Here is a 20,205-nt window from a genome sequence, read left to right as displayed (position 1 = left end):
TCTACATCAGAATGCCAACTCATTATTGGCCACTCCTGCGTCAGTATCACACAAATGCATCGGCTGCTCACATGAACAGCCTCTGGCAATACTGAGAAGGCGTTCTGACGTAGAACCTGGAAGTGCTGGATGTAAACAGTGTATGAGAATGACACAGAAGAGAAGATATTGTTGAATAAAGTCGTTATTTTTGTTTTGTTTTTGCGCACAAATAGTATAGTATATATATTGCTACTATAGAGACACATACCTCTTGGATTTCATCAAAAATATCTTAATTTGTGTTCTGAAGATGAACGAAGGTCTTACGGGTGTGGAACAACACGAAAGTGAGTAATAAATAACAGAATTTTCAGTTTTGGGTGAACTAACCCTTTAAGCTTGCCGTTTATAATAATTTTGTTTAAAATAAATGGTGCTTTATATTCATATTTTTCCATCTTTGTATAATGTTATATTTAAAGAATTTTATGTGGAGTGGAACTAAAGTACATGTTCATAGTGTTTATAATGTTTGTAAACCCATGACCCAATATGACATATTTAGGTGCAACTTTTTTTTCTAGAAAATATGGTATATGTATCAGCAGGCTTAAGGTCATTGCACACTGAGTCCGAAATTCGCATGCGGAACTTTCGCACGTTAAAAAATAAATTCGACCTCATGTTATGTCAATCGCGTTTGCACACTGCCTCCGAAACTTTCGTCCGTCAAAAAAATATTCGGATCAGGTTCGATTTTCTGCGTTTTTCGCATCCGTGGCACGCATTTTGAGAGACGTTTTGACAATTCAGAGCCACCGTACGCGAATGCAAAAATCCAGAATGCCATCTGACAAGTTGATCCACGTCGTCTACAGCACAAAACAGCAGCATTGAATGACAAACAACGTGAGGAATACAAAGAGACCAAATATAAAGACAGATTGTGCCAGTAGTAAAGCATCAAACAGAGCCACTGACATCCTGAAGTAAACTTTGAAACGCTCGGATAATCCCGCAGCTCCTTGATGAGGTGAATTCTCCTTTCTCTCTATGCAATCTCGGGATTGAATGGACCCAATATTTCCTCTTTCTTTTTCTCTTTTTAATAAGAGAGGAGACAACTAATCGTGCTCACTGCTTGAAGACTTCATTTTGTATTGTTTTGCGATTTGTTTTGCGATTTTTTCGCAACGCATTCATTAATACGCATCGGACTCAGTGTGCAAGGTCTCTGAGCGTGACGAATTTTTAGGATTGCGAATACGAAAAAACGCATGCGAAAATTTCGGACTCAGTGTGCAAAGGCCTTTACCCTGGCCAACCTAAACTGGCGATAATCAACAGACTTGCGATGTTCAGAATTGTAAATTCCTTGTGTAAAGTTTGTCACTAGTATGCTAATTTCAACAGTATTAACATACGCTATATTTGGAAACTAAATGCACAATTCACTTTTTACCCTAATATTAGTCCCGCCCATGTTGTCACTTACTGCTATGAGCAACTCACACAAACTGCCCAAAAATCACAAAACATGAATTTTCCTGTACTTACCTTCCTCATCCACTGCTAGCACTGTGGCTCCACGATTCAGCAAAGGCCTGAACCACGGTGGCCAAACCATTCCTGGCGGCAATGTGGAGGGGCCTGAAATATAGAGAAAATTAAGTTATAATGCTAAACGTTTCACTCAGTTTAATCACATTGGGAAAAGGTAGAGTGTATTTCTATGAAAAAAACAAACAAAAAAAAAGTAGTGCATAAAAACACCAATTTTGCCACTTCAGGATGCTCAAACAAAGAGCTGATGATAATGATAATGCTACAGCGCCATGCACAACCTACAACTTATTGATGTATTTGCAAACTGTGATAGATACTCACATCTGAAGCATACTGTTGGTTGCATTTATGAGGATAGGGTTGTGGATCTCCTTCAAGATCAGCATGGCACACATTTCATGAGCCTTTAAAAACAAACACAGCAATATGCACAACATGAGCACAAGAGTCTGGACCCAAATTACTTTTTAAAATTTATAGTGCCCTAAAATGCATTTTATTGTTAAACTTAATAAATTGTTGTTAAATTGTATAAAAGTCATTATTTCAAAGAATGTGACATGCTTTTTGATTGCTAAAATTTTAATTTAACCATTAAAACTAATTTTTCTAGATTAAAGTAGTAGTAGTAGTAGTAGAAATACCGAATTCCAGAAGAAATAAAACAGTAAAAAACTGAATTTGTGAAAAAAATAAAATGGATTTCATAGGGCCCTCATTACGTTTGTTACCTTGCTGCAGGCCAGGTGCAGGGCAGTGTTCTTGTTCACATCCAGGAGGGACAGGTCAGCTTTGGCTCTGTGCAGCAGCAGGGCTGCATACAACAATAAAAACATCTATTAAAACTGTGTGTAAGTGACATGTTTTACAATGTCTAATGGTTTCAGTCTGGGATTACTCATATGACACATGGTAAAACTCTTACCTACTGCACCGCTTTGGCCATTATCGGCAGCCACCATCAGTGCAGAACGCCCTGAGTGGTCCACGGCGTTGATGTCAGCTCCGTGCCGCAGAACCAGCTGCAGCCCAGCCACGTCCTCGGCAACTGCGGCCGCGTGAAGCGGGGTCCTGGAAGCAAGATATCAGACCAGTCATTTATCTGGTAACTAGTTATGTAAAATATGTAACCATTTGACAGCTAACTACACAGCAATTGTATTTTAATATGTACTTGCACTAACCTTCCTTTGGCATCCCTGATGTTTACCAGCGAATTACAACCACTGGATTCCAACAGCAGCTCAGCAGAACCACTATGGCCATTAATGCTGCAATGGGATGACAAGAACATGCAGCATAGCGATTAGGAAACGCATGCCTTAAATTATAATTTAATTAATATAGTCTTTATTTAAATACTCATTGCATATCAGAAATTTTACATATGCTATGTTTACACTACACAGAAAAGAGACTATATAATTCAAATTTCTGTGGTTCTGAAGGACATTTATTTGAACTAGTAATAGTATACTATTTTAATGATAAAAAAAAAAAAAAAAAAGTTGCTACATTTATTTGACCAAAAACAATAATGTTGTGAAATATTATTACAATTTTAAATAACTGGTTTTATTTTAGTATATTTTAAAAGGTAATTTATTCCTGTGATGGCAAAGCTGAATTTTCAGCATCATTACTCCAGTCTTTAGCGTCCCATGATCCTAATCATTGTAATATACTGATCTGCTGCTCAGGAAACGTTTCTTATTAAAGGTCCCGTTCTTCGTGGTTTTTTGAAGCTTTGATTGTGTTTATAGTGTGCAATATAACATGTGTTCATGTTTCGCGTGTAAAAAAAACACAGTATTTTTCACATAATTTACTTATCTGTATACCGCTGTTTCCACTGTCATAAAAACGGGCTGATGACTTCCTTGTTCTATGAAGTCCCTCCTTCAGAAATACGTAACGAGTTCTGATTGTGCCAGCGGTTCCTGTGTTGTGATTCGACAGCAGCTTAGTGCTCCTTGCCCGGAAAGGTCACGCCTCTTACCATAACGGGGAGATGCACGCGCTCAGTGTTATCGTAAACATGTCTTTAATTTTACCTTATCAATTTGAGCCGGAATCAGACCCGGAGAATATAGATGAAGAGGATCGAGTAGAACCTGTGCAAACACGTCTTTTACAGGATGTGTCACAATGGTAAGCTGTTTATTTACAGTAGGTAACGTTACATAGGCCTAAACATAGAACAATGATTCGCGTGGCTGCAGCTAAACCAGCATGTGGTTAAACAGTAAACAACAGATATAATCAACAAATAATTTAAACTGATCATAACAAACACCAACAATCGATGGTGTCCGGTTGAATTACTACACTTTTTAAAAGTTTTGGTCGGATAAGTTTCAATTGCCATCTAGTTAACAAAGCTAAACAGCGTTGCCCTTTGTGTGATAAGTTACAGAAACTGTTAAACGCACCAACGTAAATAATAAAATGCACTTACCGGTTGTGGTCCACAAACAACGCCTTCTCCAGACAAAGAGGGAACTGCTCCATCTTTCAAAAATAATCTTTGTGCGAATCCGGCATTAAACTGACTGAGATTGAGGAAGCTGTCCTCAGTAAAATGTGCTGCACATAGTTTAACATGTGGATTATAATTTTCGGGAACCGAGTTAAACATAAATTGTAACCACTGATTTCTAAGTACAGCGTCCCTGGGAAGGCCAAACAAAGGTGATTGGACTGCGGGATGAAAATAACAGCGTTTCGACGACATGGCGACAAACACACTTTACAAACGCAACTCTTGCTCTTCTCCGTGGGAGCGCAACAAGACCACGCCCCCTTTTTTGTGTATTCCTGTGGGCGGAGGTTAGTCAAAAAACTGTTTTAGTGACGTCATTAAAGAAGGAAGTAGAGGGATGTAGTCCAAACTGGCCGTTCGTTGTAGGCTATTTCTGTTAAATAAAATATCTCGCTTGGCATTGAACTTTGAGCTTTAAAATTTTACAGATTTTATTTATACTCTAACAACAACATTACACACTAACTAAAGTTGGAAACATGGGATCACGAAGAATGGGACCTTTAATGCTGAAAACAGTTGTGCTGCTTGATATTTTTGTGGAAACCATGATACATTTTTCCAGGATTCTTTTAATGAATAGTAATAGTAAAAAAAAAAACTATACTAAAAAAGTCCAAACAGCAAATATAAGAATATAAGCAAAAAAAAACTTAAAGGATTAAAAATATTTGAGAGTGGATATTAACTATAATTATTTATAACATGACTTTTTATATATATTTTTTTTTATTTCCCTGACTATTTCTAGTTCAGTTTCTGTGTTCCCAGGAATTATTACAACATCGAAAAGAAGTACATTTGAAACTAAAAAGACATTAGTTCAATACTCACAGAGCACAGTGCAGTGGGGTGAAGGGGTTTCCCTCCTGGATACTACATGGTTTAAGTTCAAGTAAAACGTCCAAACAGTCTTCATGACCTGTTTCACAAATAAAGCATGTCACTTATTTAACTTATAACAGATTTAGTAATGTGAACGAGCCGTTATGGCTCATAAGGTCTGAACTCTTACCGTGATAGGCTGCCCAGTGTGCGGGTGTGTAGCCGTGGCGGTCTGTGATTGGGTCGTGGGGATGGGAGTGGTCAGCAGCAGAAAGAAGATTGGAGAGAATGTCAGCATGGCCGCAAGAGGCAGCCAGATGGACCGCGGTTCGCCCCTGAAAATCTCTGCTAAGGACTGAGACGTTGTGGGACAGCAGGGCGGTTATACAGTCCTCCCGACCCATCACCGCCTACAAAAACAGTCCTGGTTAGAAACCCCTCGCATTATCTAGGTCTACGATGCATGTTGTTTTCAGGATCTCACCCCTCTGTGTAAGGCTGTTCTTCCTCTCCTGTCTCGCATATCAGGGCAAGCTCCTCTCTCCAGCAGCAGATGCACGCAGTCAGTGTGTCCCCCCAGCACTGCCAGCATTAGTGGAGTTCTATGAAGACAGAGAAACAGTGAGAAGGTCAACAACTGTAATCGGAAAATGCAAATAAGATGTAATACAGTTTCCTTTTTCAGCATTGTTTGGGAATATTCTATTTTTATCTAAAATTTGTATACAAGGATCTCTTATCCAAAATGGAAGCGCTATGCATTGCTTGCTTTGTGTTCGCACTGCTTTTTTTTTTTTTTTATATATGGAATGAAAAGTATGATTTCAGCAAATATCTGTAAATAAACATTGCATAGGGTTGTGACATGAAAAATAAACCAAAATATTTACAAATGCTTACATATCTCTTTTTTGATTCAAATTTGTTAATAACCAGGCAACCTGAGTATAGATATTTACAGATAATATTTATTATTATTATTAATATTATTATTAGAAATACAAGTATAATATTATTATGCAATAATAATTATTATTTAATTGCAATATGGTCCAGTAACAGGGTCAAGCCTTCATTACACAAAGATCTTGTAGTTATAATATTTTTTAATTTACTTATTCAAATTAAATTATGTTTTAGCTATATTAATACAAACCAATTTAATATAAATACAATTACATTAATATTATAATACAAATTCAATAGTACAAAAAAATCCTACATTTTAATGAGCTCATTCCAAACCGTTGCATATTTAATTATTAAAAATTATTAAAATCACATTAAGCAAGATGCATTACTTGTCATGCGTTTCCTTGTATATTAATACAGAATGCTGAGAGTAAAAAAGAAAAAAAGAAAAAAAAAAAAAGAAAAATTATGATCGACCAATATTGATTTTTTAGAACCGATACCGATAATTTGTGCGTTTATGTGCCTGATAACAGATATGCAGAACCGATATTTATTTACTGTTATACTTCTGTTTTTGACACGATTACAACACCACTGAACTGAAAAAAACGTTTTATTTATAACAATCACTCCCTCCTTGCATAGAAAACAAAACAAATCTTATTTATACACCAATAAATAGAGAAGTGCACTGTTACTAAACTGTTTTTGTTGAAAATTAGTAGTCTTTCATGTTAATTTTAATCTTCATATTACAAAAATTATTTTATTTATAAAAAGCATCAGCAGCAACACTAATGTTAACAATAAGCAAAATAAATGTAGAATGCCTAATGTTTTTAAATGGAAAAAAAGACAGGAGTCATATCAACTTTGCGGAAATGTAATAGTTCATTTTAAACTACAGTTTTAGTAGATTTATAAGCTGTTTAATAGGCTAAAGAGTGAAGAATAATTCGCTGGATAATATTCAATAACTGAACAATATTCTGTGGAATATCGGAATATAACAAACAAAACATCGTATTTTATTGCATTTCTCAACTGGTATGTTATATCAGAATTATTAATAATGTTTTTGTCGTTCTAGTTTATGATATATCTGCTGACAAAGCGCTGTTTATCTATTCATTTACACAGAACTATACTCAAACTGCGATCGCTCGCAGAGATAATAAATAATTAATTTCCATAGATTTGTGTTTACTTGCATGTTTATTAGCGAATTCATGGTTATATAGTAAATGTTGTGGTGGCCGTACTGGAGCATTTCCTGAGCATCATCCCACTGAGTGAACAGCAAAGACGACTTCACGAGACTAATGATGAGCATAGACAACAGAGAGAGAATTAAATTCAGCGCTTTTATTTCCAACATGTGCTCATTCATGGCTGTATTAATTAATTCATGCAAAGTTACATCTTTATTTGGACAGGACATGACGGATTATCTTACGTTACTCGGTGAGCTTGTCTCTATTTCTTAGAGACAAGCTGCATAAACTAGCTACATTTCAGGCATTTATGTAACATCTAATGTCTGTTGTGTTAAAAAAAGTTTACTAATAGAAGGTAAGTATACATTACATGTGCACGCCGTTGTCTCGTCTCCCCTTAGATTCACTGTAATGACGATCCTGCGCGCAATTCTCAAAACACCCACAAGATGGCGGCGTTTATCAGTAAATTCGATATTACAAAACCAACATCCGATTATGGTAAAACCATAGACTGTAAAAAAATATGGACGTAGCGTCCGTGACGTCACCCATAGAGTTCTGAACAGCAGTTTTGACGCCTAAATGAGGCCGCGGCCATCTTAGCTGCGCGTCACCGCACGTCACTCCCGGATAACTGAAAATGGGCAAAGAGGCGGGGAGGTGGTTTGAGCTGATATGACTGGTTGCTGAAACCACGCCTGCCTAGCTCGACGTGACCATGTTAGCAGCAAAGGAGCTATATATCTATCTAAGATACGATCTAAAATATTAATGAAGATAAGTTTTATCATCAGAACGTTCTAAAGGTTTACTGTCAATCTACGGTGTTTTTAAGATATAGATGCTCCAACACCAGTAGTGTTGGTTGTGCAAATAACAACATGGAAAATCAAATGGGACTTCATACCTTTATAATGAAATAGAGATCGCGAGATGAATCCAATCCGTGGCACTTAGGTAAAATATGAATGTCCATTGCAAAACAAATAAACATGTCACATTTCTTCTGAATGATCTGCTCTCTGTCATCGTTCTTCAAGAAAGGATGCAATCTGAGCAGCGATCGTATCTAACAAACAAATGAGCCTGTGTCCAAAGTATATTTTTTTCAAAATAGTGCAGCAGTTTTAGTTATAATATCCAAGCAGTGCTGTCGGATTTTGATATCCTCCCGCCATTGTCATTGCAGTAAATCTCACAACCAAAACTTTCAGCCAATGCCACGATCCAACAACGTGTGTTCTGTGTCTCTTCCCCATGCATGCACATCTACACAGACACACATCAGTCTCGAATATTATGCAGCAAGCCATATTTTATAATTGTATAAAATAATCGAGCACAAATACGGCTGAGATGCCAAATTCAGCAGCAGCTGAAGTAACATGACGGCTCACAGACAGCAGCGCAATCTACCTGTCACTCAAGTGACCACGCCCTTAATTATGCAGAACTTTAAGGCTTAATATAATTTAAACGGATAAGTTATAAAAAAATTCACCCCCCTCAGAGTTGTCATGAAGGGCAAAAATAGCAGTATAGACCAAAACCACAATTTGAACCAACTTGTAAACATGTTTTTTTCTGCTATAAACTTGGCCAATTTAACATGGGACTCTATGAGATTCTGCTCTCTTTTGGAGCCTGTCCCTAGCGGCCAGTCGATGAATCGCAGTTTAAGTTACTTCCGTATTGGCTTCACGAGAGAAAGGGGGAGGTTGCCGCTTGGGTAAAACGCTTAAATATCGGGGAAAATATCGGTAAATCGATATATCGGTCGATCTTTAAAAAAAAGAAATACAAAAAAGACAAAAGAAACCGTAAATAAGCTATGAGCTCATACGTACTGTCCCTCCACTTCTGTAACATTAACAAGGTCGGCTCCTCCCTCACTACAGAGCAGCATCCGCAGACATTCTGAGTGGCCGTTGGCAGCTGTCAACAAACAAACACAGGGATGTGTCAAACTCCCACACAAAAATAAGTTTCACAAGCTAATTCACACATACATGCATTCTGTACCTGCAACATGAAGAGGGCCCCATTTGCTGCAGTGTTCTGTGAGCAGGCAAGATGCTGACTGGCCGAGCAGGAGCTCTACGCAGCGGGCGTGTCCTCTTTGAGAGGCCACATACAGCACAGAGCGCCCCACCGGGTCACATGCATCCACACACGCTCCAGACTCAATTAACACTGTGACGCATTCCCAGTGACCTGACTCCACCTGACAGGAAAAGAATAAAGGAAAGATCAATATATACATTGCACCAACAGGGGTCAGAGTTCTGCAGAATATCTGCTGATTTATATGTCCTGAATAAGTAGAAGCTGTTGTTTTGTACGTACCGCCAAGTGTAGTGGGCTGACGGACCCATTGCTTTCCTTGTCTCCAATTGTGTTGAAGCACATCTCCAAAAGCTACAGAATAAAGAACAAAAAGTGATATAAAACTATTAACTAAATATAAACTATTAACTACAACTTTTCCTTCAATAAACTCCTAATTTACTGCTTATTAATAGTTAGTAAGGTAGTTGTTAAGTTTAGGTACTGGGTAGGATTAAGGATGTAGAATAAGGTCTTGCAGAATAAGGCATTATTTTTTTGCTTAATAAGTAATAATAAACAGCCAATATCCTAGTAATATGCATGCTAATAAGCAACTAGTTCAAAAAATAAAGTTACCTTAAGTGTTTAATTTTGATAAAAAAAATAAATAAAATAATGTAAAAAAATCACAGTGAACGATGCTAGAGTGATTGGTCAATCTCACCAGCTCCAGGTTTTGTTTGTTGCCGTGGGCCGCAGCGTAATGCACAGCACTGTATCCTTTAGTGTTGCACAGAGATGGATCAGCACCGTTATCCAACAAATGCTCCACACACCTAAAAGTATCAAAATGTATGAGATTTTAAGACTGAAATAATAAGCAATAATAACTCAAAACAACTTTCCTCTTACTTATACAATACCTTTCAAATGTTTGGGGTTCAAAAAGATTTTTTTAATGTTTTTGAAAAGTCTCTTATGCTCACCAAGGCTTTATTTAATTAAAATTCAGTAAAACCCTTAATTTGTGAAATATTTTTATAATTTCAAACAACCGTTTTCTAATTTAATATATTTTAAAATGCAATTTATTCCTGTGATGGCAAAGCAGAATTTTCAGTATCATTACTCAGTCTTCAGTGTCACATGATCCTTCAGATATTATTTTGAAGGCATAGTTCAACCCAGAAATGAAAATTCTGTCATTAATTACTCACCCTCATGTTGTTCCAAACCCATAAAACTTTTGTTCCTCTTCAGAACACAAATGAAGATCTTTTTGATGAAATCTGAGAGTTTTCTGTCACAACTACCACTTTTTTACCACTTCAAAGTTTATAAAGAGATTGTAAAACTAATCCATATGAATTGAGTGGTTTAGTCCAAATTTCACTTTATATGATGAACATTTAATTTAGGCTTTTATTCACATAAAAAATTGATCAGTGAACATAAACAAAAGCTCAACTGAACCTGCTTCACCCGCAAGAAGAAACCTCTTGCAGAAGCTCAAACATGCTGCGTAACACGAGAATGAACCTCACTGGTTCTCGCACGTGTCATGCAAACATGCTTGAGCTTCAGTTTTCCACAACTGATGTGTGAGTTGATGAATGTTTATATGTGAATAAGGGCCTAAAGTAAATCTGTTCAACATATAAAGCGATCGAGTCTTCAGAAAATTTGGACTGAACTACTCAATTCATATGGATTAGTTTTACAATCTCTTTATAAACTTTTTGAAGCGTCCAAGTGGTAGCTGCATAGCTGTCTATGGAGGGACAGAAAGCTCTCAGATTTCATCAAAAAGATCTTCATTTGTGTCTGGAAGATGAACGAAAGTCTAAAAGGTTTGGAACAACATGAGGGTGAGTAATTAATGACAGACTTTTCATTTTGGGGTGAACTAACCCTTTAATATGCTGATTTATCTATCTTAATTATTTTATATATCTTATTGAGCCCAAACGTTTGAATGGTAGTGTACATAATTGTACTGTTGTCAAATTCAGTGGGACAGCTGACGACATCTGTACTCATGATTCCATTTTAGACTGTCACAATGCACATATAGGTAACATTACAGTTTAAGCATAGATAATCTAATTTTAAAGAATTAAAGTGAAAAAACAAACTTCAGGTAATAGTTGCTAAGAAGAGGCACAAAACCTAATTACAAAAAACAAAACAAAAAGGGTGTCAAATTTAAGGAACAAATATTTGTTGTGGACTTACAGGAAGGATTCCTTCTCCCCATCCTCTTGGTTCTGATGGGTGCTGGCATGGGGCCGGTCCGTTCTGAGAAAGACACTAGACATTAGTACTGCTGTATACAACAATAGTGCACAACAATTATATTTAATAGATATGTGTAAGTGCATTTCACCTGCAGAATGCAGTCGATGCAGCCGAGTAGTGTAGAGGTGTACAGCCAGAGCGGTCGCGTTCGTTGACCTCTGCCCCGGCTCCAACCAGTACGACCACACACTGATACCTCCCGTTAGCAGCCGCATAGTGCAAAGGAGTCCTGGTGGAGAGACACAGAAATTCAAACACTTAACATACAGATCAATCTCATAAAAAGATATCCACATCATATTTCATGCCAATATCCAAAGTAAAAATAAGAAATTATACTTGGCAAGTTGGCTTGAGGATTCTTTTCATGAGGCACACTTCAGACATGTTCATGACAATTTATGAGCATCCCATTTTAAAGAAAGTAGATGCGTACCTTCCAAACTTGTCCTTCTTATTCATGTCAGCTCCACTGCTTAAGAGCAGGTTGAGACATTCAATATTTCTGAGTGGAGAGAATAAAGGATAGGAATAAATAAATCTTTTACACATCCTTTTCAATTACTTTTAGATGGTGGCTGTTGAGTGACATCTCTAAAAACGACCTTGGTTGGCATTTGTGTGCTTAAAACACTCTTATCGGGGACACCTGAAACCTGAAAAAGTGGGCCAGTGGCTTTTTAAATAGCCCATTCTAAGTAGAACTGCAGTCTCACCCTCCAGAGGCAGCAGCGTGTAGACAGGTCCTCCCAAAATTGTCTGGGGTGTTGATGTCAAATCCGGCCGAGAGCACGTGTTCTTTACTCATTGACAACACAATGCTGTAGAGCTGACCTGCAAAAGAGACACACACACACAGTCACTGCAATGATAGTTAGAGGAATACGCTTTCATTTTAGCTGGATGCACATCGGTCATGTGAGAAGCAGTTAATGGAAGAAAATTAAAAGAAAATCAAGACTTTAATCTATCACAAAAAAGTACATCACAAAAGTACCATGGCATTATCATGGTATTATTTGAATCGCCATGTAAATACCTTTGTACATAACATGACAATTATTTAGTACCATTTTGTTACAATTGGTGCATTTCCATAAGGTACAAGGACGTTATACAGACTAGGGACAAAATCATTTTCTTTTGGCCTTTACTGTAATTTGTAGGGAGGAAGTGTGCATACCTGAGGAAAGTAGCTTACGACAACAGTCAGAGGACCCGTAGAGCACAGCTAAGTGTAGAGGAAACATCCCATGAATCCCTTGTCTTTAGAAAGAGGACAAACAAGTGAATTATTTCACTACACATGCCACAGAAGCAGATTACATGCAAACTGACAAGAGATTAGTATCAAGTTTCCTTGTAAATGCAAATTCCTTGTCTCTTGTGTATATAGAGTTGGTTAAGCTGTGCCACTTTTAACTAAATTGTCAGCAAGACTAGAAGTGAGATGTACATAAAACCATTATATGTCAGGGTGTCTGAAATTAGAAGAAAGCAACTATGCCAGAGAAACTATTTATTAATGCACAATTCACTTGCAATGTCTTATTTTTACTATATTATACACATTTTCATAAACATTTCCAAGATGCTGCTCGTTTACTGGTGTGTTTGGGGTCACTGTCTTGTTGAAACACCCATTTTAAGGGCATTTCCTCTTCGGCATAAGGCAACATGACCTCTTCAAGTATTTTGATGTACTCAAACTGATCCATGATCCCTGGAATTCGATAAATAGGCCCAACACCATAGTACGAGAAACATCCCCATATCATGATGCTTGCGCCACCATGCTTCACTGTCTTCACAGTGTACTGTGGCTTGAATTCAGTGTTTGGGGGTCGCCTGACAAACTGTCTGCGGCCCCTATACCCAAAAAGAACAATCTTGCTTTCATCAGTCCACAAAATATTGCGCCATTTCTCTTTAGGCCAGTCAATGTGTTCTTTGGCAAACTGTAACCTCTTCAGCACGTGTCGTTTTTTCAACAATGGGACTTTGCGAGGGCTTCTTGCTGATAGCTTGGCTTCACATAGGCGTCTTCTAATTGTTACAGTACTCGCAGGTAATTTTAGACTTTCTTTGATCTCTCTGGAGCTGATCATTGGCTGAGTCTTTGCCATTTTGGCTATTCTGCGGTCCATTCGAATGGTAGTTTTCCGTTTTCTTCCACGTCTTTCTGATTTTTGTTGCCATTTTAAAGCATTAGATATCATTTTAGCTGAGCAGCCTATCATTTTCTGCACTTCTTTATATGTTTTCCCCTCTCTAATCAACTTTTTAATCAAAGTATGTTGTTCTTCTGAACAATGTCTGGAATGACCCATTTTACTCCGATTTTCAGAGAGAAATGCACAGTACAACATTTGCTGCCTTCGTCCTTAAATAAGGACCATTTGTTTGACATCAGTTTTTTCACAGAATTAATTGAAATTGATTAATCTCTAATAATTATTTTGAACACACCCATTTCAAATCAGCAGCATGCATGTCATGACTGTTGTGTCTGTTGGTTTTCTATTACTCTACTACATCTATTAGTAAAATATTTGCCATGTAGAAATATAATTTCTATCAAAAACAATGATTGATCTGGTTAGTGATGTTGGACTGCTATTATTTTGAACACAACTGTATAAATATGAATGAAAACGACAAACACATAAAAATACTAAACCTTCAACAAATTAAAATGAAAACTGAAATTTTAAAAATAAAAGCTAATAGAATACTATAATACAGGGGTGTCCAAACTTGGTCCTGGAGGGCTAATGTCCTGCAGAGTTTAGCTCCAACTAACCACAACACACCTGCCTGGAAGTTTCCTGTATGCCTAAAAACCTTGATTAGCTGGTTCAGGTGTGTTTAATTGGGGTTGGAGCTAAACTCTCCAGGACAGTGGCCTTCCAAGAGCAGGATTGGACACCCCTGCTATAATAGTACATACATATTACTAAAATAACACTGCTTTAGCCTTACATATATCATTTTGCATAAATGTTTTAAGTAATTCATGATCTTTAGCCAGATAATTTGCTGTAGGTTGTATATGGTAGAGACATTATACACAGTTGTCAATATTTAGGAGATGATCTTACACAAAAAAAATAAAATAAAATAAAATAATAATAAAATCATCTCATTATTAAAACATTCAGTCTCATTCAACAAACACATGGTTCTTTACCTGGCTGTGTCAGCACCGTTTGTCATCAAGGTGCTGATAAGCAGCTCATGGCCATACTTAGCAGCAACATGAAGAGGAGTATTGCCATATCTGTCCACACAATCTATCTCCCCACCTGGAGACAACAATACAAATTACGGGGTTTAAATATTACAAAAAGAATTGGAAATCAAGTTGAAAAGGATAGAGAACTAACCGTTTTGAATGAGGATCTGAGAGCGAGTGAAACGTCCATGAATGGCTGCCATGTGCAAAGGGCTTTTCCCTTCTTTGCTCTGCAAAGAAAAAAAAACATCCAACTTAAAAAAACAAACAAAACAAAAACAGAGTTCTGATTCTTGCTTAAAGCTTAAAAACCTGTGAAAGTGTAAAAAAAAAAAAAAAAAAAAAAAAAGTAAATTTAGATCATCCAATCAGAGAGGGGTCTTAGTAAACCAGTCCTATTCCCTATCCAGACCTGCATGTTGACATCAGCACCATTGTTGACCAGGAGTTCCAGGCAAAGAGCCCCATTGGTGGACACGGCAGCCAGGTGCAAGGGCGTGTAGCCACGGTGGTTGGGCTGGTTGACATTGGCCCCACGGTTCACCAGCTCGTTGGCTACGGCTTCCTGCCCCGTGTAGCAAGCCACATGGAGAGCAGTGTTTCCAAAGGCATTAGGCTCATCAATCTGAGAAACAGACACCATGGCATAAACCATCCTGTAAACTGAGGATCAACCATTATTCTCTTCCAGGAACAGACTAAAAATATTGATGACTCATCCTGCACTAGACAGATTTTTACAACCACCTAGCAAGTAGAAAATCATGGGTCATGACTGTGACATAACCAGTGTTGGGGGTAAAATATTACAAGTAATATGTCAGTAATATTATTGTCAGTAATAAGTATGTGTGAAATAATACAAAAATACTTTATGTATTTATTAACCTATGCCTTTGCTGCTGACCTTTGATGATCTAATTCAACCATAATAAGCAAAAATTACGTTAGATAAACATCAAATTTGTGTTTCATTTTTGTTTTTATTGCTGAAGAGTGCTGAACTTTCTTCTCCTGAAAGCAACGTAACATTACTTTACATAAAAAGTAACACAATTAGCTACTATTTTTGGAAGTAACACAATATTGTAATGCATTACATTTAAAAGTAACTTTCCCCAACACCAGACATAACTAATTTGTACTGATCCTTATGTATTTATTTTTAATTGACATGTCATTTGGTTACCTGCCAAATTATTTATGATAATTATGGTAGCTTGTTTCAGCCACAGAATACAAAAAATACAAAAGGTAATTTACTTTTTATCTCACAATTCTGACTGATTTTCCTTGCAACTGCGAGTTTACATCTTGCAATTCTTACTTTATTTCTCAGAATTGCAAGATATAAACTCACGATTGCAAGTTATAAAGTCAGGATTGCGAGATATAGGCCTGGTTTCACAGACAGGGCTTAGATTAAGCCAGGATTAGCCCTTAGTTCAATTAGGACATTTAAGTAGCTTTTATAAACATGCGGAAAAAAACAATACTGATGTGCAGGGCTTGACATTAACACCTGCCAACCCGCCAAATGCGGGTAGCTTTCAGCTGTGGCGGGTAAGACAGCCTCTCCCACTAGCCACTTTGGCTGGTTGAATATATTTCAGCCTACAGCCTAATCAAAGGTAGCCAAGCTTGTTGTAGCACAAAATTACAATTCAATCACAATTCGTAATCGATGAACATGCAGTTAGTGAAGGTGGGATAGGCGGAATAGCGTTGAATGACACACAACAGAAGTTCTCTGTTGTGCGCCCGATCAGTTCGGTTATGGCTTAAGTGGACGTAAACGGGTGGGTAAAAACCGGATGTGTCTCAATATATTAAGTCCATGCATTCAGCAGCCCAATTAAATACCTGTGTGTCATTAATGTTAATCCATCAGTTAAATAAATGTATACATTTTAAATAAACCTACTGTATCTGGAAAAAAAATAGTTTATTTAGTTTACTATTGTATTGGTAACTTGCTTTTTTCCCCCATTTTGTATAACCTAACAAAAATAACTTTACAAAAAATAAAATTATAAAATTTCTCATATTATGGTCATATTGCCCACCCATACATACCAGCTGATATACCATGTAGTTTTGATAAAGGTGGTCAATCTGCATCTGAAAGATTGAAAGCGTTTTAAATCTAGCTAAATCAAGTAAAATGACTCAAAATCAAGTAATTTTAGCATGCCAAAGTCAACTTTAATCATATAAAATGTAATTTCCCAATCAGCAAAATTGTGACCAGTAAAAGTGCTGAGTGGCTAATAACTTTGGAAAACCACTAGCCAGAGTGGCTGGTGAACAAAAAAAGTTAATGTCAAGCCATGCTGGTGTGCATCTTGAGACAAAACAATGGCACTGACATATTTTAAAGTCCCTGTAAAGTCAATTCTAAACACGTTATAAATGTTACAAATGTATTGCCGAAACACATTACAAAGACTGTGAATTGTGTAGTGCTGAATTGTGAAGTTAGAGCATTAAACAGTTTTTAACCAATTCTCTGTTCAGGATTTTTTTTTGGCGGAGCTAAAACGGGGGTTTGATGACGCACTGGAGCCCCCGAGCATAGCGCCGCCCCTAAGGCTACAGCGGCTCACTCGCTCAATCTCGAGTTTCATTACCGTTAGTTATACAGCCCTTTGCACATTTAGCTAGTAATGCCTTCGTCACGCAAATGCATATTACATGGTTGTTATAATATACAATACAGCTCTGTCTCCTTATTAAAATTTCCTAAAACGATGATATGAAGAAGGGGTGGATTAATTTTGTCTCCGAGTGATCGTTCTACACCGGATAGTTTTACAAACTTTCATCAGACAGCTGGGATTCACTGATAATCCGCTGTTTTTGGTGAATGGGGCTGAACAGACTATCTCCCGCCTCTGTCTTCATCCTCCCATCCCACCGACAACCGATGATATGGAGCCAGACAGAGTCTCTCCCGTCCCAGCCTTTATCCTCCCGTCTCGTGGCGCCGTCATTTGTTGTTTCGACAACAGTCGGCAGTACGTGCCCACCAATTGTGCTGTGTGTACTTGTGTTATAATTAGTAGGTAGTCCACAGTAACTCTACTAAAATTTACTTTAAAATTTGGTTTATATGCATCAGTATGTTTGATGTATTAGATAAGTCAGTTGAGACGGCAGCTCTCGTGAGTGGGTGTGGTTTCAGCGCAGACATCAGACACGCCCCCAGCGTTTGAGAGCAGAGAATACTGCTAATTTTTTCGAGATTTTGATAACATTTCATTTACTTGCTGATTTTTGGTTAATAACACATTTTTCTGCGTTGTGACAAACTCAGAACACATACTTTAAAATGACTTTACAGGAACTTTAAGATATGTCAGTACAAGTTGCTTTCAGTTAAAACAGCTGAAACATGCAGTTTAGTCTGGGACTAAGCTTAAGCCTCGTCTGTGAAACCAGGGAATAAACTCGCAATTCTGAGAAAAAGTCACAATCGTGAGAAAAGCCCTGCCGCTGACCTCGGCTCCATTGCGTAACAGGTACTTGACCACATCGACGTGGCCACTGGCAGCAGCAGCGTGGAGAGGGGTGTATCCCCGCTTATCCTTACAGCTCTTATCCGAGCCCTGAGACACCAGCAGCTTAACCACCTCCAGATGTCCTGAGAGAAACAATCAGGTTAATTTTACTAGAAATAACAGGAATCACCACTAAGTAGCAAAAGATGCTGAAACAATCTAACACAAGGAAAATTACTATTCAGCTATGGAAAACAAGTAAAACAATTCAAGATGATCCAAATATGGACTTACCAAGGTAAGCTGCCCAATGAATGGGCTGCCTGTCCTTCTTGTCACTGGCACTCAGATTTGCTCCCTTGTTCAGCAGCAATTTAACCATCTAGTTGGCAGCAAAAGCACAAAGTCAGATTGTGTAATCAAAACCATCTAGGCATTAGAGGCACCCATGAGAAACTGATAAAAAAAAAAAAAAAAATCAAAGTCACAATTTTAACACATACAGGCCTAGATGTAAAACCAACTGGCACAAGGGTAGTTAAATGTACTGGTACTTTAGTACCATGTTGACTAATTTTTATTGTAATGATACTATTTTTTGCAGTATTGAGTACTAAATGTACTAAAAGCATTCTTTTTATTGTTATTCTACATATTGTTTCAAAGCAGTTTTACAGAAATTGTTTAAATGTTACAATCAGGAAGTATTCTATTATCAGCTAGAGATGAGGGTGTCAAATTAATGTCCAAATGCCAGTAATATACAGTTATAAGATAATACATGTTATGTGGTTAGTAAACATCATGTACTCAGTTAGGCAGACATAATGAACATGGCAGCAAAAATATACAAATATAAGAAAAAAGTTAAACTATTGTAATTGTGCGCAAAATTGGTAATTTTCTCCAATATTATATATTTAATAATAAAAATATACAAATATTACAAAATATTTAAATTATTGTGAACAAAATTTGCGGTTATCTTGAATAACTGCGATCAGAAGATTAATAATAATAATAATAATAATAATAATAATAATAATAAAAAGGCCTAAAATTGTAAAAAAAAAAAAAAAAAAAAAATTACTGGCAACTACTACTGAAATTTTGTATTGTGTCATCTAAATAAACATTTCCAAATGAGGACCGCAGACCAAATGCAGCGAAGGTAAACCTGAGGAACCTAAAACATCTACAAAGAGACACGTCAAAACTGAAGTATCTGTATTTGCTCTAATAGCAATTTGCTCTTTCACAGCCTTGTGGAGAGCTGAAATAAAGATGTTGAGGGCTGATGTGGCCCACCGTCTTTTAATTCACGTGAGTGCATTTGATGACTAATTCCACCCTACCTCCTGGTATCCACTCTGAGCAGCATGATGCAGGGGCGATCTGCCCGTACGGTCAGCCATATTCATGCTGGTCACATGGGGCAGCAGGGTCTCGACACAACGCGTGGCTCGGTTGGCTGCCGCAATGTGCAGTGGTGTCTGCCAGAACTTATCCCGTACGGTCACGTCAGCTCCCTTCCTCAGCAGCAGCCCCACAGCCCTCTGGGTAAAAAACAAACAAAACAATGCATGAATCATATTAAACTGCTAAAATGCTAAACAATGGCATGAGTAAGCTGTGACGCAGACTGAGACTCCACTCAGGCATGTAAGGCTATGTTCAGACTGCAGGCAAAGCAGATTTTTTCTCAAACTAGATCTTTTCAGGCAGATCCGGCATATTAATTGCAAGTGATAAAATAAGATTTGTGTGTCCAGACATAACCAAACCATCTGAATGGGTTGCTTTGGTAATGACATAAGATTTTTCTTTCAAACAGGGAGCAGGAAAAAAATGGAGGCGCATCATCTCGCTCTCCAAATAAGCACCCTGTCAAGCTGCGGTGTAGAACTTCTCCATCGCACAACAAAAACTTGGCAATGGAGGAGACTGATATAGGTGTATGAATGTATGAATACTTCCGGCATTTCCGACAGCCAGAGAATCCAGACTGAGATGAATCTGTAAAATCTGATTGGGATCGCATTTCAAATGCCCTCCAAAAGTGGTTTGAAAAAA

At 37.5% G+C, this 20,205-nt stretch overlaps 1 protein-coding gene across 1 annotated transcript in view; it reads right to left on the bottom strand.

The window, feature by feature from the left end:
• Positions 1 to 20,205, bottom strand: part of ankrd52a (ankyrin repeat domain 52a) — a 36,835-nt gene that overhangs the window by 10,026 nt on the left and 6,604 nt on the right. The window contains 24 exon segments of the mRNA XM_048179284.1: positions 1,540 to 1,582; positions 1,584 to 1,632; positions 1,870 to 1,952; positions 2,280 to 2,362; positions 2,474 to 2,619; positions 2,733 to 2,819; positions 4,925 to 5,012; positions 5,106 to 5,325; positions 5,400 to 5,517; positions 8,898 to 8,985; positions 9,073 to 9,274; positions 9,397 to 9,468; positions 9,824 to 9,935; positions 11,335 to 11,397; positions 11,486 to 11,626; positions 11,834 to 11,902; positions 12,114 to 12,231; positions 12,581 to 12,663; positions 14,588 to 14,702; positions 14,784 to 14,862; positions 15,045 to 15,257; positions 18,133 to 18,275; positions 18,427 to 18,514; positions 19,488 to 19,688. Coding sequence (XP_048035241.1) covers positions 1,540 to 1,582; positions 1,584 to 1,632; positions 1,870 to 1,952; positions 2,280 to 2,362; positions 2,474 to 2,619; positions 2,733 to 2,819; positions 4,925 to 5,012; positions 5,106 to 5,325; positions 5,400 to 5,517; positions 8,898 to 8,985; positions 9,073 to 9,274; positions 9,397 to 9,468; positions 9,824 to 9,935; positions 11,335 to 11,397; positions 11,486 to 11,626; positions 11,834 to 11,902; positions 12,114 to 12,231; positions 12,581 to 12,663; positions 14,588 to 14,702; positions 14,784 to 14,862; positions 15,045 to 15,257; positions 18,133 to 18,275; positions 18,427 to 18,514; positions 19,488 to 19,688 — 2,704 coding nt within the window.

The sequence above is a fragment of the Megalobrama amblycephala genome, linkage group LG24 (assembly GCF_018812025.1).
Source record: "Megalobrama amblycephala isolate DHTTF-2021 linkage group LG24, ASM1881202v1, whole genome shotgun sequence".
Classification (NCBI taxonomy): Eukaryota; Metazoa; Chordata; class Actinopteri; order Cypriniformes; family Xenocyprididae; genus Megalobrama; species Megalobrama amblycephala.
The sequence above is the reverse complement of the archived record's forward strand: the minus strand, read 5'-3'. Positions and strand labels throughout refer to the sequence as shown.